This window comes from Podarcis filfolensis, assembly GCF_964270895.1.
Source record: "Podarcis filfolensis genome assembly, chromosome: 8".
NCBI lineage: Eukaryota > Metazoa > Chordata > Lepidosauria > Squamata > Lacertidae > Podarcis > Podarcis filfolensis.
Genome location: NC_139611.1, coordinates 70,299,795 through 70,324,408, shown reverse-complemented (window position 1 = coordinate 70,324,408; position 24,614 = coordinate 70,299,795). Strand labels below are relative to the sequence as shown.

At 46.8% G+C, this 24,614-nt stretch overlaps 1 protein-coding gene across 3 annotated transcripts in view; it reads right to left on the bottom strand.

Moving 5' to 3' along the window:
* LUZP1 (leucine zipper protein 1) overlaps positions 1-24,614 on the bottom strand; it is a 70,471-nt gene that overhangs the window by 12,599 nt on the left and 33,258 nt on the right. For all 3 annotated transcript variants that reach the window (XM_083626869.1, XM_083626867.1, XM_083626868.1), the window contains exon 2: positions 4,012-7,292. In XM_083626869.1, the coding sequence (XP_083482995.1) occupies positions 4,012-7,173 (3,162 nt within the window). In that variant the 5' untranslated portion in view covers positions 7,174-7,292. The remainder of the gene's footprint in view (positions 1-4,011; positions 7,293-24,614) is intronic.

The following is a 24,614-nucleotide window of genomic DNA, read 5'->3' as shown; positions in this document are numbered from 1 at the left end:
GGCAGTGGAATTGACTCCCATGAGAGGTGGCAGACTCTCCTTCCTTGGGGGTTTTTAAACAGAGGTTGGATGGCCATCTGTCACGGATGCTTTAGCTGAGATTCCTGCATTGCAGGGGGTTGGACTAGATGACCATTGGGTCTAAGATTCTATGCTCCTATGCATTTGGGTGGGTTTTTTTCATTTAGCAGTGGTTCTCAACCTGTGGGTCCCCAGATGTTGTTGGACTACAACTCCCATCATCCCTGAGCTCTGACCTTGCTAGCTAGGGGTGATGGGAGTTGTAGTTCAACAACATCTGGGGACCCACAGGTTGAGAAAGGCTGATATAGAGGAAAGTCGAGCAAGAGGTGACACGATAGAATTTTATAAAATTATGCAGACAGTGGAGAAGGTGGGCAGAGAAGAGTTTACTTTGCTCCCTCCTAACACTAGAACTCAAGCGCCAATTAGTAATCTAAATATCGACAAGAATCTCTCCACTAGATTAGGTGCTATACTGACACCCCATCCCCAATCAACTGCACACAGAGAATATAAAGCAACTGACTGGATAGGGAGGGCTTGGGATATTTTGGTGCCTGAGATAAACAATCTAAGTAGAACTCCTTCCCCACCTCCTCCACAGAGCACAATCACTGTAAGATGAAGAAAACAACTCATTTCAGTTCATGAAATAAATATGAAATTTATGACAACTGTGTGAAATAGTAAGAATTATTTAAAAGTGCACCCATCTCTCCCTCTCTCTCTCTCTCTCTAATTACCGTATTTTTCGCTCTATAACACGCACCTGACCATAACACGCACATCGTTTTTAGAGGAGGAAAACAAGGGAAAAAACATTCTGAATGAAACAGTGGATGTATCATTTTTGTGCTTCATGCTGTGGCCACAGACATGTGATCTGATGGTGAATTTGGGGTGACCCAATGCAAAAATCCTGAGAATTCCTGTGGATCCATGCTTTGTAACCACGTTTTTGCACCATTGCAGCCCCAGGCAACAGTGGGTGCGTGATTTTTCTGGTGCAGGCTGTAGCCATGGACATGCTATGTGATCTGATGGTGAATTTGGGGTGACCGAATGCAAAGATCCTGAGGATCCCTGTGGATCCATGCTTTGTAACCACATTTTTGCACCATTGCAGCCCCAGGCAACAGTGGGTGCGTGATTTTTTTGGTGCAGGCTGTAGCCATGGACATGCTATGTGATCTGATGGTGAATTTGGGGTGACCCAATGCAAAAATCCTGAGAATTCCTGTGGATCCATGCTTTGTAACCACGTTTTTGCACCATTGCAGCCCCAGGCAACAGTGGGTGCGTGATTTTTCTGGTGCAGGCTGTAGCCATGGACATGCTATGTGATCTGATGGTGAATTTGGGGTGACCGAATGCAAAGATCCTGAGGATCCCTGTGGATCCATGCTTTGTAACCACGTTTTTGCACCATTGCAGCCCCAGGCAACAGTGGGTGCGTGATTTTTCTGGTGCAGGCTGTAGCCATGGACATGCTATGTGATCTGATGGTGAATTTGGGGTGACCGAATGCAAAGATCCTGAGGATCCCTGTGGATCCATGCTTTGTAACCACATTTTTGCACCATTGCAGCCCCAGGCAACAGTGGGTGCGTGGTTTTTTTGGTGCAGGCTGTAGCCATGGACATGCTATGTGATCTGATGGTGAATTTGGGGTGACCCAATGCAAAGATCCTGAGGATCCATGCTTTGTAACCACATTTTAAATGGAGAGCGAAGGAAAAACAAAGAAGGGACAAGAGGTGGTGTGCAGAGAAGCAGCTGGCTAAGAATGCAGGAGAGGGATTTAACGGGAGGGAGAAAAGAAAGGCAAACGTTTCCCCCCACCCCAGCCATTTCTTTCTTTCTTTCTTTCTTTCTTTCTCTCTCTCTCTCTCTCTCTCTCTCTCTCTCTCTCTCTCTCTCTCTCTCCCTCCCTCCCTCCCTCCCACCCTCTCTCTCTCTCCCTCTCCCCCAGCAGCACCGGAGCACAGAGAGGAAATAGAAGGAACACAGTCTGCTTTCCTCTCTGCTTGCCGGGAGGGGAGGGGCTTTCCCTGCTCTTTGTTCCGTTTCAGCAAACACAGCAAGGAAACAGAGGCGGGTGGGCAGTAAGACCCTGAGGCAGAATGCAGGAAAGCCGCAGCTTCCTCTTTTCAGATTTCCCTTCTCCGTGAAGCGCGATTTGATTTTTGCCTGATTTTTCGGCTCCAGGGACCACACATTCGCTCAATAACACGCACACACATTTCCCCTTCCTTTTTAGGAGAAAAAATCTGCGTGTTATAGAGGGAAAAATACGGTAGCATGGATTATGCTGGAAAGCTCCCCAAGGACCGTGCCTCAACAGGTCAGACATGTTAAGAGTACATTCTATAAATGTCTATGCAGAAGAAAATCTCACAAGAATTCACTGAAGCTTAGTCCCAGGTAAATTGGTACAAAACTGTAACCACAGTCTCTCTCACTTAGCCATCGATGATGACATCTTGGGTTTGTGCTTAGCCAGGCTTCCTCAAACTCTGCCCTCCAGATGTTTTGAGACTGCAATTCCCATCATCCCCGACCACTGGTCCTGCTAGCTAGGGATCATGGGCGTTGTAGGCCAAAAACATCTGGAGGACCAAGATTGAGGAAGCCTGTGCTTAGCTAAGGGATGGGGACAAGTCAGTATAGCACCTGATCCAATGAAGAGGTATGGGTTGCTGGTATTTAAATACATATTTGGTGTTTATTAGAATCTGGGTGACTCTGTTATTTGGGCGCTGTGGGTTAAACCACAGAGCCTAGGACTTGCCGATCAGAAGGTCGGCGGTTCAAATCCCCGCGACGGGGTGAGCTCCCTTTGCTCGGTCCCTGCTCCTGCCAAACTAGCAGTTCGAAAGCACAAAGTAGATAAATAGGTACCGCTCCGGCGGGAAGGTAAACGGCGTTTCCATGCGCTGCTCTGGTTCGCCAAAAGCGGCTTAGTCATGCTGGCCACATGACCCGGAAGCTGTACGCCGGCTCCCATGACAAATAAAGCGAGATGAGCGCTGCAACCCCAGAGTCGGCCACGACTGGACCTAGTGGTCAGGGGTCCCTTCACCTTTACTTTAAGCTGGGTAGTGACAGGGCAGGGGGCCTTTTTCAGACATGGCAACCCATTTACAGAATTCTGTAGCCAAACAGGTTTGCCTTACACTCACTTTGTTGTCTTTTGAGAACCAGGCAAACCCAAGAAGTTTCCTTTCCGCTGGATTTTTTTTGAGCAAGAAAGGAACAACAGGGCTCTCTTCCGAGCAGCGGGAGCAACTCCCTCTGTTTCTTTCATCTCCCACGGAAATGAGAAAAGCCCCCGTCTCTCCCCAATGCCAAATAATGCAGGGAAGTGAAGTGATGACGAGCACAAATGACAGCTGGCTCATAAGCCAAGTCAACATTTGTGGAGCCCTGCCCAAGGTCATGTACAGTGGTACCTCGGGTTACATACGCTTCAGGTTACAGACTCCGCTAACCCAGAAATAGTGCTTCAGGTTAAGAACTTTGCTTCAGGATAGAACAGAAATCGTGCTCCGGCAGCACGGCGGCAGCAAGAGGCCCCATTAGCTAAAGTGGTGCTTCAGGTTAAGAACAGTTTCAGGTTAAGTACAGACCTCCGGAACGAATTAAGTACTTAACCCGAGGTACCACTGTATTTTATATTTTACTATTTGACCGTTTTTATAATTTAAAAAGAGCTCTGCAAGCGGCCTTCTATGAAGCTGCAAAAGGCAAATATATTATACGAATAAACACATACATAAAATATGCCAATGTTATTATTGTATTATTACATATCGAGAGGGGTGGGGAGGCCCAGACTGAGACAGATTCCGACTTTCCTAGCAAGTGTAGCCCATGCCCTCAAAAAAGTTTCATCTTCCCCTTGAATTTTTTTTAAAAAGATATTTCCCCACCTGTCTTGATTTAGGAATGCAAAAGTTTTACAGTAAAAGTTTGGAGCACACTTACCGGTAATACTGTGCAGCTCCAAGGGGAAGCAGTCGCAGGATCACTAATGCAGCTCCGCTGGCCGAGCATCTCGGATGCAGTTAAGCTACTTTTGGTCCTTCTAGAGTCTAATTCCAGAGCATTCCAAGAGTTTATACCAGCGCTGGCCCTTCTGGAATTCTGCTCAATTGCATATATGCGTGCACTAGTCCCTTCTGGTTTGTGGGGGTCCGTAGATGACCTATATGGATTTCGAGGGGTTGCATTTTCAACCGCCTTCGTCGCAGAGTCCTCCGACGATTGCAAGCCCCGCCGCGTTCGCCACGCGCTTCTCACCGTGACGTGTTTGGTGTCGGGTGAGTTGGCCTCTGAAGCACCGTGGCTCTTCCAGTTGATTGTCTCCATGGGCGGTTCGCTGTTCTTCTCGCCAAATTCAGAAGGTTTTATCGTGATGCTGCTTTTTGAGACGACTGTTTCCACCCTGCTCCTAGGAGCAGGGTCCCCGTTCTTCTCAGTCTCGGGTAACTTCAGGGTTATATTGCTCTTGTTAATCGGTATCTCGTAAGGTGTGCTGGTCGCGTTTGTCCCCAGCGAAAGCTCGTTCGGAAGCACTCGGATGTTGCTGGCAGATATGTGCTGCTGCTCTTTTGTGGCATCGCTCGCGCTGGTCCTTTGAGTCACAGGCTCAGATGGGTAAATGGTGATGCTGCTCGTCATTTTGTGCGACACCGTCTTAAAGACAGGCTGCTGCTTTTCAGAGCTGGCTTCTGGCCCTGTGCCACCCATGACTTCCTTCACGTCCTTTTCCACAATCGCAGGCTTGATGACGGCTTTAGACCTCAGTGCTTCTCTGGGACTGAACTGCCTTCTCGATTTCGTCCCTGTAAGGGCAGCGGCTGAAGAAGCCCTGGAGGACCTGCTGAGCTCTTCCTCGCTGCTAGTACTTTTATCGTTTTCAAAAGGAGATGTTCGAATACCCCTCTTGGAGCTTGCGAACTCTCTAGATGCAGGTTCCCTTTTCAGCCCTACGTCAGCAGCAGCAGAAGCAGTTGCCATTTTACTTGTCTCTGCATTGGTGCTGAATTTTTCATGGCTGTTGGTGTTGATAGCTCTGGCCCTTGCAGAAGTGGGTTTTAGGCCCCCGTTGTTAGAGTTTGCGGCTGAGGCAGCGGTCTGATCCATTTCTTCCTTCTGAGGATCTGAGGGACTCTGCAAGAGATCTTCCTGACTTCTTGAAATGAGCCAAGACTTTGCTAAAGGTGAGGGCTTTACCATTTCGTGCGGAGGTTCTCTTTCCTGGGAGTTTACTGCCTTTGGAGAGCTCTCTTCCAAGTGCTGCCTGCGAGATGAGACCAAAGCGGTTTCCATCTTTGAGGTGGCAGGTTCAGCAGCTAACGTCTCCGTAGAGAGATAATTCCTATAGGACAAAGCAGTTCCATTGGAGGCCCCGCGGTTAGTTTTTGAGATGCGAGTCTCTGTCGAAAGAGCAGGTTGTTCTGCAACCTGCGTCTTAATTCCCTTTTCAGAAGGCGATATGGAGGTTTCCGTTTTGCTGGGCTTCTCTTCAAGTTCGTCAGACTTACAGTGATGAGTGTCGTTTGGTGATTGGGAGGTTTTTTCCACTTTGCTCCTCAACGCACTCTCGTTCTTGGGTTTCGAAGAGGCTTTCCAAGACTTGTGCTCCTGTGCTGCAGGCGGGTAACGACTAAGCACAGATGGCTGCTCTCTAGATTTCTTCACTTCAGCTGGTGGGTTTCCACTGTCTTTCTGCGAGGAAAAGTGCATGCCCAGCGTGGATTTGTCTTCTGTCCGTTTAGCATCAGTTGCTAAGGTGTCCAATAACGCTGATGTGCTCGATGCTTTGGCTGCTCTCCTGCTATTCAGGTTAGGGCTTGTGACCCTTTTGCTGCCTTGGCTCTCACTATTAAATGAGAATTCTCGGTTGCGTATTCTCTCCCGCCTGTGCTGAGGAGAAAGTTCCCGAGACTTATGCTTAGAAATAGCTGACTCCGCTGTGACAGCTCTGTGTTTGGGTCTGTCGTGCTTCACTCGGCTAGGTAAGTTAATTTCCTCTGTTTCTGCCTCACCGTTCTCCAGCTCTTTCTGCTTCTTCATCTGCGTTTTTATTTCTTCAAGTTGACCTATGAGGAGCTTATTTTTGTTTTGCTCGCTCAAGTAGCTGTCATGCAGGTCATTATTCTTTGCTCTCAGGGTTTTGAGCTCCTCTTCTAAAGACTCAAAGTGTTTGATCTGAGTCTTTAGCTTCTCAATTTCTTGGTTGAGGTCCTTCACTTTGTTGTCTTCTTGATTCTTATTCTTCTGATTTTCTGATTTGTTCCGAGTTTCGTTTTCCACAAGCTTTAGGTATTCCAAACTCCCTTTTCTCCTCGTTTCCTTCGAGGACAGTGCCGAAGTCGTTAAGTCAACTTCAATCCTCAGGTCATTTCTGTCCAGAATACTATTGGAAGATCTTTCCAGCAGGTTAGATGTGTTTCGCGTTTGATCTGCTCGGTTCAGTTTATTATTTTGCTCAAGCTTTTGTGTCAGCTCTTGTATTATTTTCTCATTCTGCTTCTCCTTCTCAGTGAAGTGTTTCTTTTCGTTAACGAACGTGAGAGCTAGCGACTTAAGTTTTTCCAGTTCACTCACTAAGCTCTGCTCAGTTTTATCCAGCCTGTCTTCAGATTGCTCAAGTTCTTTTACTTTAGCCCTAAGAACTTCCAGTTCCGTCGAGATTTTCTTTGTCAAGTTTTTCTCCTCGTTGAGGCTGAGGCAGAGCTGAGTACAGTCATTCTTGCTTCTGCCAAAAGCTTCCTCCAGCTTCTCCAGCTCTGCCATTCGCTTCTGAAGCCGCTCGATTTCGGATTTCAGCTCCCGAGTGAGACTTTCCTCCTCCTCCAGTTTCTCCTTCATCAGCTGGCAAAGCTCTTCCGCTTTCCTGATCTCCTCATCCTTCCCTTCAATTTTCAAGACTCTTTTGCGCAAAACTTCCACATCGGCCAGCATGCTCGAGTTGCTGCCTTCTGCCTGGATAACTTTGTCCTGCAAGTCCAGCAACTCATCCTCAGCTTTCTGGAGGTTTTTCGTCGCTTCCTCTAGTTCATCGAGACGGCGGCCAAGACTCTGGAGCTTGAAACGTAAGTGACGATTCGACGTCTCTTTATAAGCTGAATAGTCCGCCATGTTTGTTCTACTCCCCTGCTTTCAGTTTTTTCCCCCCAGATGGGAGCGAGGAAATGGATTTTTATAACTCTTTATTCTTCTACTTGTTTCATTAAGTTCCTTGGGAAGATGACCAGCACCTGGAAAGAGAAAGCAGGTGGTAAGTATAATGGAAAGGGTATTTCTAACTGCTTTCCTTTTCAAGAGCTGTGATTCAAACTGATCTGATGGGTAGAGGAAGGGCTACTGCACAGTGGCAGAACATAGGCTTTGCATGCAAAAGGTCCCAGGTCCAGTCCCTACCATTTCAAAGTAGGACTGGGAAAGACTAATGTAAACCCCTCTCCCTGAAAACTGCTGCCAGTCAGTGTGTAGACAATGCCAAGCTAAATAACACTTTTCTGTCACACATGCAGAACAGGTCCCTGCAAGCCTGGATAGCTCAGTTGGTTAGAGCGTGGTGCTGATAATGCCAAGGTCACAGGTTTGATCCCTGTAAGCTGCATATTCCTGCATTGCAGGGGGTTGGACAAGATCCTCAGGGTCCCTTCTAAACCTGCAATTCTATGATTCAAGGATTGTTATATTGCCACCAAGGATGCTGGACAAGGGCGATGCAGAAGCAGCCAGCCCTTATGTGTTTATCCTCACAAGGCTGTCATGAGGCGCATTAAAGGCCATTGCGGCGCCTTTCTGCGAAGCCTGTTTAGAAATGACTCACATCCCGCAGGCAGAAGGTCATTTAGCAGCAACTCGGCCACCTGCGGCCTCTGCGAAAGCAGGCCACGCTCTTTTCCTGAAGTTGCCACTTTGAGCAGAAGGCATGGGCAGTGTTCCATGTCCAGAATTTCAAGATAATGCAGCCCCTCGCCTCCCCAACTCAGCCTTGAAGGGGTGGGGGTGGGCTATGTATTTGCAAAGGTATGCAACATTCTCAGCTCTGATCATAATGAGTCCCATTATGCCAAGGGGAAGAAGGAAAACAACAGAGAAAGCCCCCACAAAAGTGACAAAGGGGGAGGGAAGAGAAGGGAATGCCCAATTTTATGATGACAAAACATATATGAGCAAGCCAAAAATATACTCCTGTATCCTCCTTTTATTTGGCAGCGACCTTCCTTTCCAATGGTATCCTGATGCCATCTGTTTGCAAGGGCAGAAGTCTCTGTCCCAATTCCCACCTCAGGTGTGAGTCACAAGGTTATAATGCAGTTCTACAGTTTCGCAAAGGGGAGCCGCTGCTCTTCTCCCAAAAAGGTCAGGAATTTCCTCTTCCCTGCCCTCAGTACCTGGGGGCTGAGAAAGGTGCAAAAAGGGGGCCTGGAGGAAACGAGAAAGGGGTTGGAGCAATTCGCCTATTGGGAAAGGTTGCTTTTTAGTTTTAGGAACATGGGGTATGTGCTAGAGGTGCATATTGTTTTACATGGCATGGAGAAAATGGGACACAGGCCTCTCATGTCATCCTAGATCCCAGGAAAACCCAAGTTGCATGTTGGGTGGATATCACACAGCTCATAGCTAAACTATGGGATTCAGTGCCGCAAGGTGCAATGGTCCACCAGCACAGATGGCTTTAAAAGGGAAAACAGACAATTCATGGAGCATAAGTCTACCAATGGCTACCAATCATGACGGCTGTGTACTACCACCTCATGTCTGATCTGAACCCATGGAGAACCACTGCCGGTCATTATAGAAATAACAGTGGTCTTTAATAGTCCAACTTGGCAGAAGACAACTCCCTATGTCCGTATGTTAGAAGGTGTTCTGTGACAGCTGAAGCTTCCAAGTCATCTTGGATGGTAGTAGCCCCATGTGAAACCAACTGCAGTAATCAAGGCTCAAAGTTTCAGAAGCACGGATTGGCATGTAGCAAGGTCTCGCCTTGCCATAAAATGGCATCCTAATTAGTCCAAGATGGGGGGGGGGGACACCTCCTGGCAACAGCACTAGGATCCAGTATTACTGGATCCAGTATTACTGGATCCTAGGCTTTTAATGTGAAAACCAAGGATCACAAAAACCCTATTGGTCACCGGTAGGCTGATCCCCTCCAGACTAAGGCTATTTCTCAACCACCCCCACCTCCAGCTTGTCTAGGTTCAATTTTAACTTATTCACCCTCAGCCATCTGAACATGACACTCAGACCCTGTTTCAGGACAAAGATAAAGCTTGTTCACACATTACACTGAACCCAGGTACAGGCTGTCTCTGTACATGTTCAAGTCGTTGTGTGAAAGGGTGCAGCTTGTTCATTTGTGCAGTTCAACTATTTGTGTACAGTGGTACCTCGTGTTATGTACCATACTCCTTACGAATGCTTTGGGTTACGCCCTCCACTAACCCGGAAGTAGATGCCCCTTGTTGCGAAGTTTGCCCCGGGATGCGAGCGGAAGTCGTGCTCTGGCAGTGCGGCGGGCGGCATTAGCGAAAGCGCACCTCATGTTACGAGCGTTTTCTGGTTACAAACGGACCTCCGGAACTAATTAAGTTCGTAACCAGAGGTACCACTGAACACAGATTGTGCACTCACTATCAGCTGTAAACAACCCTGTAACTTGATCCTGAATGTTCTGTTATTTTTAATTGTTTCATTTATGGGTCACTGTACACATGAACAGTCCCAAAGCAACTCAAAATATATTTAGAGTGAGGTCTCACCAGTGTAACTATATATATTGATCACCCTCCTATCAATTCCTATCAATTTAACATTGACAGATGAAATCAATTGGATCGTTCGGTGGAACTGCTAAAGCAAATCATTCGGAAGGCGTTCCCCTAAACACTTGTCAAATGTAGCAGGCAACGCAACAGAAGATCATGGTCTACTGTACCAAAAGCTACAGGCAGATCCAGCAAGACCAGAAATGAGGAATTTCCCTCAACAAGTTCATAGAATCATGAAACTGTAGAGTTGGAAGGGACTCCGAGGATCATCTAGTCCAACCCCCTGAAACTCAGCTAAAGCACCCATGACAGATGGACACCCAACCTCTGCTTGAAAACCTCCAAGGAAGGAGAGTCCACCCGCCTCTCGTGGGAGTCTGTTCCACTGCCAAACAGCTCTTACTGTCAGAAAGTTTTTTCTGAATCTCCTTTCCTGGAACTTGAAGCCATTGGTTCAATACGAAGCTCAATACAAAGATCATACACCGGGTCAACTAACGTCTTTTCCATCTCACAGACGGTGCAGAAACCACACGGGAAAGGATGACTTTTGAATGTGACCTAGAAGGACCCAGCACTTAACAGACACCATGGGAAATGTAACTGCAAGGACCTTTACTCCTAATGTGCTTCTTGACTGAAGGCTCCTTCGCACAGCTATCCCAGAGGGATCTACCAGGACTAGTCCTCTGCAGCAAATCCCCATTCATTCCTACATAATAAAAGGGGCCACGGCTAGCCTTCTGGTCTGATTAGCCCTGCTGCGATAGCCTTGCGACATTTTGCCTTCAGTTGCCAAAGAGCTATGTGATGCTATCCCAATGAGCAATCTTGTGGTGCAAATGGCTATTTGATGTTATTCACAGGGTTCCTTGTCTGCAAACCTTATGACTACTGAAAGTCACTGAGAGCAATTACGGTGTTTATCTTAAGAAACATGGGTAATGATGGCTGGCACCTGTGATTTTAGTAGGAGCCTGTCACAAGTCCATTGCTGTCTGGGCTGTTGTTTCCTTAGGACCTTTGATCTCTTCAAGTGCTAGACAGGGAAAATTCACAGACAATGAAGGGAAGAAGAACAGAGGGAGAGGGGGCAGGTGATGGACTTGTGACATGCCCCCACAGACATCACCGCCTCCTGGCTGTCAGTTCTTTTACAGGAGGAATTCAAGTGCACGCTGGTACTTTAGGTTTGTGCATTTAAAGTGGATTGAAGCACGGACAAACCCACTTTTTAAAAGTAAAAAGTGTGGTTTGGAAAGTGACAGGGAAATGCATTGAACTAATGATTAACAGGATGGTGTATAAACACCCCACATGCAAATCAGGATGAATGGAAGATTGTAGAGTTGGAATAGAGACCCCAAGGGTCATCTAGTCCAACCCCCCACAAAGCAGGAATTTCAGCAAGAGGTCCTGCATCCAATTTGAAACCATATCGGACCCTGCTTAAAATTGCAAATGTGCTAGCAGTTTTTGAATGCTTATTGTTATGTAAGTGCCCTGTAAACAAATCAGAACAAATGCTCAATAAAGACCAGACATAATCTAACCACCATGTAAGCCTTGTGCAAGCAAATTAGGATGAATACTAAATAAACAGGTCGTCTTGAGAAGCCCTCTAAAAATAACCACCATCTGCACACCAACTCCACATTAGTTGAAGGCAGCAAGACTGATGTTTACACTCTATCAAGCATGAGTGCTATTTAACGGCAAGAATTATTTCCAACTAAGTTTTACTCAAAGTAGTTCCATTGAAATTAATATGCCTAACTTACTCATTGTTCATTAATTTCAGTAGGTCTGTGCAGACTAGCATTAAATACAACCCTAATATTCCCTCTCAATAGGAGGCGTGTTCCCAGGATCATCAACATTGGGCTGCTCCAGTCACTATAAGTCACAGTTCTCCGGGGAAAAGGACAGAGTCTGGAAAGGCCCCCTGCACTAGGAAATCAGTGGCGGCAGCAGAACCATCTTCCATTAGCCACACACTCAATTTCACTTGGAATATCCAGGGAATAAGCATATATATAGGCTTTGCAGCCACTTTTTTTTGTTTGTAGTTCCTTTCACCCAAACAGCATTCTACCAATATTGATCTGCACACTCTGCGCGATTGTGCAATATGCATCTCTGCAAATTTCGGTTTAATTACCCTTCTGGCTCCTTTTGATTTGATCAGGCACACCTTTCAAAGTTACCTATGCAGCCTTAAAGGACAGAAAATAGACAATAATGCTGAATTCTTCACTAGCACGGTGTGGTCCCAGAACTGTGGAATACACACAGAGCCCCGGTTACTATAGAAAACTGTTGTGTTAAAGAAGGTAGAACAGAGGTAGGGAAATGGGCCTGGGCTGCTCCCCTGTCAATCACCTAGCAACATAATAATGCCAGGTGAGTGTGCAGCTTGAAATCAAACTGTGTTGGCCGAACAGTGAGCAAAACACCAACCATCAACTAGCTGGTGGTGTGTGCAAAGCCCTTTGCACAGTAGGTCTTCTCAAATGTCGAAGATCAGCTGATTGTCAGTGCATGAGAAACCTTACAGTGCTTCCCAAGTTCTGACTGTCAGCTTATGCCTAAGGCAGTGTTGGCCAAACTTGGCCCTCCAGCTGTTTTTGGACTACAACTCCCATCACCCCTAGCTAACAGGACCAATGGTCAGCCATGATGGGAATTGGTAGTCCCAAAACAGCTGGAGAGCCAAGTTTGGCCAACACTGGCATAAGGAGTCTTGCATGCACCACCAATCAAGGGACACAGGTGGCACTGTGGGTTAAACCACAGAGCCTAGGGCTTGCCAATCAGAAGGTCGGCGGTTCAAATCCCCGCAACGGGGTGAGCTCCCATTGCTTGGTCCCAGCTCCTGCCAACCTAGCAGTTCAAAAGCACAGTCAAAGTGCAAGTAGATAAATAGGTACCGCTCCAGCAGGAAGGTAAATGGCGTTTCCATCCAATGCTCTGGTTCGCTAGAAGTGGCTTAGTCATGCTGGCCATATGACCCGGAAGCTGCACGCCGGCTCCCTCGGCCAATAAAGCGAGATGAGTGCCGCAACCCCAGAGTCGTCCGCAACTGGACCTAATGGTCAGGGGTCCCTTTACCTTTCTCTCTTATCCTGATAACACCAGCAAAATTTAGCCACTTAGGTGCAGCTCCTGCAAACATAGGCTTAAGTGCCCTTCTAAGGGGTGAAGGGGGAATAATCACGAACACAAGTTTTTTTCAGCTATATGCACATAGCTGCAGGAAGAATTTTGGTTGGGCATGTCAAGGTAAGCCGGATGTTTAAAAAGAGAAGGTACTTTCCCGTCAATGGAAATAGCCAAGAGATATGCATCCAATCAAACGAAATTGACTGGGATGTTTCACAATGTCATCTCCTCTTAGCACATTCCTCCCATTGCTAAATATATTTCTTGTAAACACACACACACACACACAGACTAGGAACTTGTTTACAAAACCAGCTTCCCTGCGATAACCTCTTCAATCTTCATTAGAAGGCAAAAGAGTTCAAAGGACTTTAAGGGCTATTTAGTCCAACCTGTGTCGCAAGCACAGCTATTGTCTTGTCTCACGCCCCATAAAACCGCCCATGCAGTGCAGGCTAGAGTATATCTAACACGAGCAGAGAGCAAGCACACCAGCAAAGAGAGGTTAACGGCTCCGTACACATTAAAACCAAGTGAGCCAAACCAGTTTCCAAAGCCGTGAACTGCCTTGTACTGACTCATTGGTCCTTGTAGCTTAGTACTGTCTACACTAACTGGCAGCAACTGCCCAGTTTGAGGCAGCAGCTTTTCCCCTGCTCTCCCTGGGCTTGAACCGGGGACCTTCTAATGCAAAGCAGACTCTCTACCACTGAACTACAATATAACGAAGGAGAAGGGGCTTTACCAAGACCACAACAATCTGAGCGGCCAAAAACTGTGAGCGCGCACAGTGCTCAGAATGGCTGGCAATGGTTGAAGAAGAGTGAGGGAGATAACCCAAGATGACCTCTAAACACAGAGCCAGCTCCTCTTTGTGTGCCAAGTGCAAGCTTTGGGAGCTCGCAGCAGCAGAAGCGACAGAGCAGACTTAAAAAGATGAGCCCAAGCGGCTTTAGAAAGGTGCTGGGGCAAAAAGAGCACCTGCTGGATCAGATTCAGGGCTCATCTAGCCATGCATTCCCAACACGGCCAACCACAAGCAGGGCACAGAGACAAAACATTTATGTTTGCTTCAGAGTGGCGCTGTGGGTTAAATCACAGAGCCTAGGACTTGCCGTTCAGAAGGTCGGCGGTTCGAATCCCCGCGACGGGGTGAGCTCCCGTTGCTCGGTCCCTGCTCCTGCCAACCTAGCAGTTCGAAAGCACATCAAAGTGCAAGTAGATAAATAGGTACCGCTCTGGCAGGAAGGTAAACGGCGTTTCCGTGTGCTGCTTTGGTTCGCCAGAAGCGGCTTAGTCATGCTGGCCACATGACCCGGAAGCTGTACGCCGGCTCCCTCGGCCAGTAAAGCAAGATGAGCGCTGCAACCCCAGAGTCGGCCATGACTGGACCTAATAGTCAGGGGTCCCTTTACCTTTAATCTTTTTCAAAAACTCTCCCATGCTGTCCTCCCTGCGCCCTAGTATTCAGATGTTGACAGCAATTCAACATGGAAGTTCCATTACCCGATCTAACATCTGTTGACAGACCAATTCTACTCCACAAATCGGACTAATCCATGGGTAGGCAAACTAAGGCCCGGGGGCCGGATCTGGCCCAATCGCCTTCTAAATCCGGCCCGCAGACGGCCCGGGAATCAGTGTATTTTTACATGAGTAGAATGTGTCCTTTTATTTAAAATGCATCTCTGGGTTATTTGTGGGGCATAGGAATTCGTTCACTTTTTTCCCCTTCAAAGTATAGTCCGGCCCCCCACAAGGTCTGAGGGACAGTGGACTGGCCCCCTGCTGAAAAAGTACCCCTGGTCACTAATCCCTAAGTAAAGCCATCAAATAAATCAGGGTCCATCTTCACATCTCGGGGCACTTCAGCAAGCAATAAATTATTCCGTCACCCATCCAGCCTGGAACCAGAGACAGCCCTGAGTTAGCCTAGAAGCCGAGTCAGGAGCAGGCCTGTGTACTATGGTCTGGCCTTGAAGAATGTTGTTCTGTACTTTTTGTGTTTGCACAGCGACTGGGTCGAAGAAGTGTTCCCCCTTCATAGCAGTGTGTGCTTTATGGCAGAGCTGGGATTTGAGGTCAGGTCTCCCCACTCCTAGTCCGCCCCTGAAACAGGTGGGGGTGGGGAACCTGCCTCAGCTCGAGGGCCACATTTCCTTCTGGGAAACTTTCCGGGGACCAGATGCCAATGCTTAAAGTTGAACGCAGCAGCAAATGTGCATTTTACTCTTGCATTGTAGGCCTGTTTCTACACACATTCCCGCAGCCCTCTCTATCCACCATTAAGGCAAGCAAGAGGTACGATCAGAGTTCAAGGACATATTCCAGCCAGGCAAAAGCACTCAAGGAGGGTGTGAAGCAGGGCTTGTGAGGGACCTGGCCTGAGGAGAAGGGGTGTGGTCTGAGGAAGGTCCTGGCGGCCAGATAGAGAAGCTTGGGGACCACATTTGGCCCCTAGGCCTGAGGTTCCCTACTTCTGGTCTAATTCAACTTCAGTTTTTGCTCTGCGTGATACCAACTGCACAGAAGAAACACTTACAGCAGGATTCTAGGCTTGCTGACTGAAAAGGAGATTATACTGCATCTATTGGGGCTCATTCCTAAGTAAGGATGCAAAGGATTGCAGCCTTTTGACAGAAATATGGGCTGTTAGCAAGAAGAGGTGTCAGGGTTTTTTGTCTTCAGAGAAAGCAGCACATTTGACAAATAATGTTTGTCTCTGTGATAGATCCTAAGTAGTTAATGCACCAGCTTTGAAAGACGAGGAAGGAAGACACTGGCCATTTGAGGTTTCTCAAACCTGAACTTTGATTTGTTCACATATTATCATCACTTTGGACTGGGCTCCATTGGCAACCTTCGTTCATTGGCTGCAGCCTAAAGTCCTATTGTAACCTTACATTTCCCCTAAACCCAAAATATACTTTCAGAAAAGGGAAATGCCCCCGTTTGTAACTGTAGTGATCTCACAACATTAAGCATGAGTCTTTCCTGTCCTCCAGGCCCAATTTGCATGCTCAGCCCCTCTGCAGGCTGTTTGAGAGGGCCCTTTGGCCCCTTATCTTTCTCCCCTCTAAAGTTTGTTGTGCTTCCGCAAAGCTTGGAGTTCCCCCCACAGCATGCTAATGCCTACTTTCTTCTGCAAGATAGTGCTGTTTTGGCTACATAAGGATCCACACTTGGGGAAAGAAGTCACTATTAACACATTGCTGGGATGGGGAAGCTGTCGCCTTCCCATCAGCCCTAACCGGAGTGACCAATGGCAAGAAATGATGGGAGTTGTAATACAACAACACCGGGATTGCAGGCGACTCAGGTTTTCTGCTCCTGGTATATGGGGTGACCATTAGAATTTCTCGGATACTGCTGCTTACAGTGCCTATTCTTATTATTTATTGCAAGAATATCTAATCCACCTTTCTGCAATGGAATGCACCCAATGCGGTTCACAACAACCACTAAGTCAATTCAAAGATTTTAAAAGCCAGCACATGCATTTTACTAATTCGGCCTCTTTTATGTCTACTTCAACTGCTGCTATTTATATGTGACTGCTTGCATTTTTTGTTCTTTTAATATCTGCACCAGCTGCCTCAATTGTGTTTTGCTGCAGAAAGAGTGGGTAGAAATCCTGGCCCCAGATGAACTTCTCAAAACAAGCCGATCCAAGGTCTGAGTGCCGTAACTGCAAAGGCCAGCTCACTTGTTTGCTGTACTGCAAAAGCCACTCTTTAGCTGTACATTGAATCAAGGTCACAGCTCCCATCACCTGCATCAAAGCACCCTATATATTCATCATCATCATCAATATATATCCTACCCTTCCTCCCGAATGAGCCAAGGGAGGCAAACAGATCCACATTTTTTTTGGGGGGGGGGGACATATTCTAAAGAAGTTATAATATCAAAATGCAGTTTATGTTTTGACTTTGACCAAGAGCCTGCTGCAAGTCTTGAAATTCTTTTAGGACAGGGATGGGGAACCTATGGTCCTCAGGATGTAGTTGGACTATAACTCCCATCACTCTGTGATCATTGGCTGGGGCTGATGAGAGCTGAAATCCAGCAACATCTGGAGCCACTGGTTCCCCATTCCTGTCTTAGGGGCTTCTCACATGCAGCCGTTGACGAGCAACAAGATTGCAGGCCTCTCTCTTCTCTTCTTAGCCCAACTTGATTGAACCCTTCTCCTTGTTCCATTCAGCAACCGGTTGCCTCTGAGAGTGAAGGACAGGCCAAGGGGACAGGCAAGTCAAGTTTTGATTTGCACGTCAGGAAGCCCTGTCGTCGAGTTAATCAGAAATGACAGATACCCCACCCATTTCAGCCAGAAACTGAGTCACAGCTAGGCACCTCGCTAGCTAAATGCCCCCGCGCGATTTCACTGGGACTGTGTTTTCGTTAGGCGGAGGACCTAAAATTATGTGCTATGGCAGGGTGAGTAAACTGCTGGATCCTTGACACTTTACTGCTACGCTCCGGAACTCGGTCGCTTGGCTCCCAGCCTCACACACTCTGCTTATTGTTCTTGTACTTCCTTGTGGCATTCGAATTCCTACTGCGAAAACAATGCCAGGCTCTTGCGACACAGCTTTAGAAGATGCAGAATTCCTGTCTACATGTTGATCAGGGCTGGACGGCTGCAGGGGACACAGATCCACAAGGTTCCACACGGGCAGAAATGCAAATCACGAGCAACGCTGCCAGTGGAACAACGGGGTCTTTCGTTCGCTTCTGCCTACTTTTGGGTTGCCTTTGTGAATTAACCCAACAGATGCATGGAATTTAGTATCTGGAGCAAACGTCAACAACCTCGAAACACACAGCTCTTAGGTTTTGTTTCTTTAAGACCTGCTGGGATTCAGAACATTCAAAGTGCTCACAACTCAAGACCCCGGCCAGGGACCTGTTATACGAAACAGAAAAGACAAACCTAAGGTATCACAGCTCCACTTTTAGCCTTCCTTGCAGGCAGCAGGCAGTGGCTGAATGTGCTTTATTCACAGGACACATCAGAAGGTTGTAATGGCACCCTCACTAAGTACCCAATATGTAGCTTTTTTTTATCTACCATACTGAAAACACATTTACCGTATTTTTCACCCCATAGGACGCACCGGCCCATAGGACGCACCAAGTTTTTTTGGGGGGAAATGAAGAAAAAAAAATTTATTTCCCCCCCAGGCGCTTGTGGGGCCGGCAGCGGGGAGAAGCACTCTTCTCCCCGCCGCCCGCCTTCAGACCAGGTCCGGGGACAGCAGGAAGACGCGCTGCGCCTCCCAGCTGTCCCCGGAGCTTGCGGGGCAGGCAGCGGGGTCTCCACACCATCAGCCTCCAAACCACTTCGGGAGACAGCGGGATGGCGGCGTTCCGCCTCCCTCTATCCCCCGACCTTGTGGGGCTGGCGCTGGGACTCTCCTGAAGCCTGGAGAGCAAGAGGGGTCAGTGTGCACCGACCCCTCTCGCTCTCCAGGCTTCAGCGAAAGCCTGCATTCGCCCCATAGGACGCACACACATTTCCCCTTCATTTTTGGAGGGGAAAAAGTGCGTCCTATAGGGCGAAAAATATGGTAATCATTCCACTGAAAAGGAAACATTACATAATTGAATGTTATGTGTTAAAATTATTTTTTAACTGGTAAATGTCCTTAGCACATTACAGTTTTATCAATAACTATAATTAATTGCAAATATTATAAGCCATACTACAAAATACAGAGGGACAGTGTTGCCCTGGTGAAGACAGGTTAACTGCCAACTCCTAACAAAGCTATGGATTTCAGTTCTTAATGCATTATAAACTGATACTTTACATTTGTCCACAACAGTACTTTTTTTGCTGTACTTTGCTTTTTAAAATCCATCTTACCACAAAGCTTTCGTACCTTTGTTTTTGTTCTCTATATCTAAGAGAATGAGCCAATTTAGCCAACGCAACGAACTCCCAAAGTTTCTCCATTCATTATTTCAATAGAAGAATGTGTTGCTTTGCTTATGTGCCACATGCCAGCAACACCACTGCTTTTATTTGAATCGGCACCAAGCAGAGCCGTGAACAGTGGTGGGCCAGGGCATCTCAAATTCCGCCCTATGCAACGTGAAAATCCCGCCCGCGACCCACCTTCCATTGGATGCCGTAGCAGTGGTTCCTGCTGTAGCACCCCAGAAGCTCTGCATCTAGGGCCTAGATCTGCATTTGTGGTGAAAAAGCAGTGACAAGGTCCTGGGAGAACAGACTCTGTGTGTCCTTTAGCCTGCCCTGAGCCTGTGATAGTCAACTGCCCTTATATGTGGGTGGCTGGTGCTGCAGTGCACCAGTGTTGAATTAAGATTCAACGACCAGGCCAATTGGTTTCTGGGAGAGGGAGGAGCTCCATCTTGTCTTCCCCAGGCAACAAAATGACTTGGGCCAGCCCTGCAAATCCTCACATGAAGCTCACTGCATGGCCCTTGACCACATAATCATCCTTCAGTCCAGAGGGCTGCTGTGAGAGGGAAAAACAGAATGAGATCACCCACGTCCACTGCCTTCAGTCCGTGGGAGGAAGGGTAGGGTAAGAACATAACTCCCAAAATCAGGTGGAGAGTGAGAGATGGGAATGGCTCTAATAACCCTGTGACACCTACTAGTTTAGAAATCCACGGCCTACTTTATCTAGGTTTATAAAACTCTGACTAATCGGAATGGAAGGCAGTTGTTGAGAGCAGGAGCGTAGGCCTGGCCTGTTGTTCCTGTCTTACCATTCACTCTGTCTAACATGTCATTGTTGTTGACGTTGCTACTGCCCTAGGCCAGAAATGATGAGTCTGTAACCTTCTAGATTGTTGTTGGACTCCAACTTCCCTCAGCCCCAGCTACCAGCATGGCCAACAGTGAGGGTTGAAGGGTGCTGCAGAAACCATCTGGAGAGTGACAGATTCCCATAGCTTGGTGTAGGTCTGTACCCAGTAACCATCACTGAAATATCCAGAACTGGCAGAACATCACAAGAAGTGCATTCTTGTCTCCCTCTCTGTGGCCCTTCTCAGCACAAGCTGTAGGGCAGGGGTATGAGCTTTTTAAAGGATTTAACCCTGAAGTTGTCGGGCTTCTTTTTAGGATTGACGTTGTTGACCTTCTTTTCGGATTTTACCCCAAGAAATAAACTGCCACCGGGGCCAGAACAAACCGACCAGTGGGCTGGATTAGGCCCCCAAAATGGACTTTGGACATGCCTGCTGTAGGGGCTTCAAGGTGAGAGAGAAGAAATCAAGGTAAGAGAAGCAAGCACTTGAATCCTCAACTTGGCATTGAGGGCAGAGCGGGGACAGGGAAACTATAGCCTTCCAAATGATAAATAATTTTTTTTTCCAATAGCACCTTAGAGACCAACTAAGTTTGTTCTGGGTATAACCTTTTGTGTGCATGCACACTTTTTCGGATACATGCACATAAAAGCTTATACCCAGAACAAACTTAGTTGGTCTCTAAGGTGCTACTGGACAATTTTTTTATTTATTTCGACTGCGTCAGACCAACACGGCTACCTACCTGAACCTCCAAATGATGTTTGACTACAGCATCCAGCATCCCTGACCACTGGCTATGCTAGCTGGGGCAGATGGCAACCGGAGTCCAGGAACACCTGGAGAGCCACAAATTCTCCATTCCTGGGTTAGCATGTTGGAGTAGCCCAAATACAAATCTCCTCGCAGCCGCAAAACTCAGAAATACACTTGAGAAAGTCACCCATCTCTCAGCCTCATCTGCTTCACAGGTTGTTGCAAGGATAAACTAAGGAAGAACAATGTCTACAGCCCTGAGCATCTGGGATGACTATAAATATAATAAATAACTACAAGTGATTTGGAAGCCTATCATCACCCATCATCCAGCAGAACCAGTGAAACTGCCTGCAGAGACAGATATTCAGAAGTTTTCTGATGATTTCCAAAGTCATCATGTCTTTGCTAATGGAAGCTGAAAATCACGGGGAATGCAATATTTGCAATCCATAGAAACAGAGGTTAGTCCAGGGTTGTGTTTTGTTTTGGGAAGTGGGGTTCTCCTGAAAAGCAGTCTCATATTAATTTACTTATTACTGCAAACGTGAAACATACTTGCCACCAAAGCCAGCTAAAAATGCAGTTTAGATTTTGTTTTTATGTTTTTGCAATCATGCACCTTGTTTTGATTTTTTTATATATAAAAAATACCAACATTTTTTTCTAAGTAGAAAAACTGCATGTGGAGGGGTTGGACGTGATGACCCCAGCTGCTCAGAGACAACTTCTTTCTCCAAACTGATACAACTACAGTGGTACCTCGGGTTACAGACACTTCAGGTTACAAACTCTCCTAACCCAGAAATAGTACCTCAGGTTAAGAACTTTGCTTTAGGATGAGAACAGAAATTGTGTGGCGGCGGTGTGGCAGCAGCGGGAGGCCCCATTAGCTAAAGTGGTACCTCAGGTTAAGAACAGTTTCAGGTTAAGAACGGACCTCCAGAACGTTCTTAACCTGAGTTAAGAAGTTCTTAACCTGAGGTACCACTGTAGTTTGTTTCTCTTGAGCTCAGTCCTCGAGATAATAGAATCACAGCATTGGAGAAAGACTCATGGGCAATCTGATCCAAACTCTCCCACCCCTCTCAATGCAGAAAACCTAGTGCTCGAGCATCCCCAAGAGTTGGTTCCCATGAGGAAAAGCCCATAAGGAGTTTTGTCCCTCCACAGAAGTCCTATTACTGCTCAAGTTATCTAGGTACACACACCCAAAATTTATTTACACCAATTATGCAGCTCACATTGCTCTGGGCCGAATCAAAGAAGGGGACCTATTTGGCTAAAAATAATATTTGATCAAAGCCCTTTAGCTTTGTCCTTGGAGTCTACCACCTGCAAAAATCTAATTACATCCATCCTGTTACATTAGTCTTGACCTTTGCGAGCTTGGGGGGGAAATGAAAGCTGTTAAAAATACAAGGGCAACAACAACAAAAAGGCTTATACCTACTAGCCATCAAAATCAGAATTAATTCTGCTCCGTGTTTCCATCTTCAGATCACCCTAGAGCAGGAGTGGGGAAACTTTTCCAGCCCTCATTCCCTCCTGGGCAAGCTTCCGTGGGCCACATGCCAGTGCTGGGGTGGGCCAGAGGCAGAACTGGGCAGAGCCATGCATGCAAATTTTACCTTTCTACAGGAAACCAGTTTCTACACACACTCTCTGGCCTCCATCCAGACATGCCTGAAGCATTCAAACACCAGGCATAAACAACTGGGGTGTGAAGCAGGGCCAGAGTGTGGCATGGCCTGTGAAGGGTTCAGAGGGCCAGGTAATGAAGCCTGAAGGGCCACTTTTGCACTCCAGGGTCTGAGGTGCCCCAACCCTACCCCACAGCTTGTGCTGTATTGTCAAAGATACTTGCGACTGAGCTAAACACCTGCCATTTCACATCTTGGCCAAGAACAATCTCCAGGAAGGCAAGACTGTGATTATTTTTTTTTAAGGGGCAAGAGGGAGAGAAAATGAATTATTATTGCCCCGTTGTACAATACGCAACAAAAACAGTCTTTCGCCCAACAAGCATCAGATATAGGCTTCAGACGACTTGCCAAGGGTCCAGAAAACAAATAACAAAATCCCCTGCCCCTAGTAGCAGAAGTCAAGTTCAAGCAAGCTATCTGCAACCAGATAATGCCCCCTGCTGACTCATCAGAAAAGAAGTCCTCTTGTTTTCAGCAGGGACAGGCACTCTATGGTTTCTGGCTGGAGGCAAAATACGTCTGCAAAGCAAATTGCTCTTCCTGAAATGAGGAGCGTTCAGTCTTCAGTGGGACGGAAGAGCTTGGCTTCAGCTTTATTTCATATCTGTCAGATGCCTGCTATTCTCCTCCAGATGAAATGATTAATCTCTGATTTCCTTCTCAGGCCCACCTGATGGCATCAGGGGTTCCCAAAAAAAATCGGAGGGACAGACGAGACAGTACAGCCCCTTCCCTCAGCCTGGCGAAGACTAATTGCCAGGTAGCTCCTCCCCTCCCAGAACTTGCCTTCATCTTCTACCATCTGAGTGAGAAGTGAGATACTGGGGCCCTCAGCACAAATCTTCCTGGGTTCACATGACATTTGTCTCCTCCCCTCCCAGAACTGATAGCCGGATGAATGTTTTAGGAACCTACATTTGCTTATTTTGCCTCTTCCCTTCCAAGTCCTTTCCCCTTTCATGTCATGTTCCTTGGATTGTAAAGACATCATTTTATATTGTACAATGCCTTGATTTCTGTGGCAGAAAGACAGCATATTATTTATTTATTTATTCATTCATTCATTCATCCAGCCATCCAATTTACAGATTGCACAATATTTTTTAAAGCCTCTGAGTGGCTCACAAAGTAACAAAAACGGAAAATCAAGACTAGAATACAAATAAAATGAAAATACATGATGTCAGTAAAAATCCAGAATCAAAATATTGAAACAAAATACAGAGCAAGCTAAGAATTAAGTCAGAACATCAGTCTAGAAAGTAAATAAACACTATCTGGCAGTCACACATATTCCAATCAGTAGAGCCTTACTACATAAATTTTAAGCAAGTCTACTAGCATGATTAGATTTATTTATACACATGACTTAATCCTAACCAGTCACATCCAGTATGTCGATGATGGTCTTGTAAGATAAAGCTGAAGCCTTTTTCTCAAATCCACCAATTTTCTAACAAAAATCGGCAATTTATTTAGTGGGGGGAGGGGCAATTCACTTGTGCACAAGGTCAAGTGATGATGTATATGTGCGCAATAGCCATCCTAGATTAAGCACAACTTCACTCCGAGCACAATGCTTTTCAACGGGGGCGGTTCACATCCGTGGCTGCGAGTCATCAAGTGGATGAGACATTAACTGATGTACACTTATGTATGAATCACTCCTTAATTACCAACAACTCAAGCTGTGGTTATTACGCCAATATACGGGTGGGCGGAAGCCACTCTCCTGTTCCTGGTTTCATGCACAAGTGATGCTACCCAAAAGTCAGGTCTGGCTGAACAAGACAGGAAAGCCAGGCAACCAATAGATCAGGACACTGCCATTTAGGACCATTAATCCTAAATGGTGGGTTGCCATATCTTCGTCATTTGTATGGGCTATTTGCGCATTTCAAGAAAACTTACTTTGGCCAGAATTTGTCCAAAATTTAAGCTTTGCTTTGCTCAAAAGATGTTAAGGACACCTCCAACCAATAGTTAGTGCCAAATACAAAACAGAATCGCAACTAAAATTCAGCAAAGCAGCCAGCAGACTACCAGCCAGCAGCTCACACTAGGTGCTGCAATGCCTGGGGAAATAAAACGCGTCTTTGCCTGGTGGTAGAAAGACATCATGATTGGAACCACGAAGGCAAACCTCCCAACAGAAGGCATTACATAAAACGGGTGCCATGTCACAGAAGGTCATCTCTGGCCGCAACTCATCTAACTTTAGGAGGTGGTGGGTTCTGGAAAAGAACCTCAGATGATAAAAGGTAGTGCTTGGGCAGAACTGTGTAGCAATAGAAGGCAACCCCTTAGACACCCAGGGTCGGCAAGCCACTTAAGGCTTTTTAAGTAAGCACCAATATTTTGAATTATGCTCAGAACA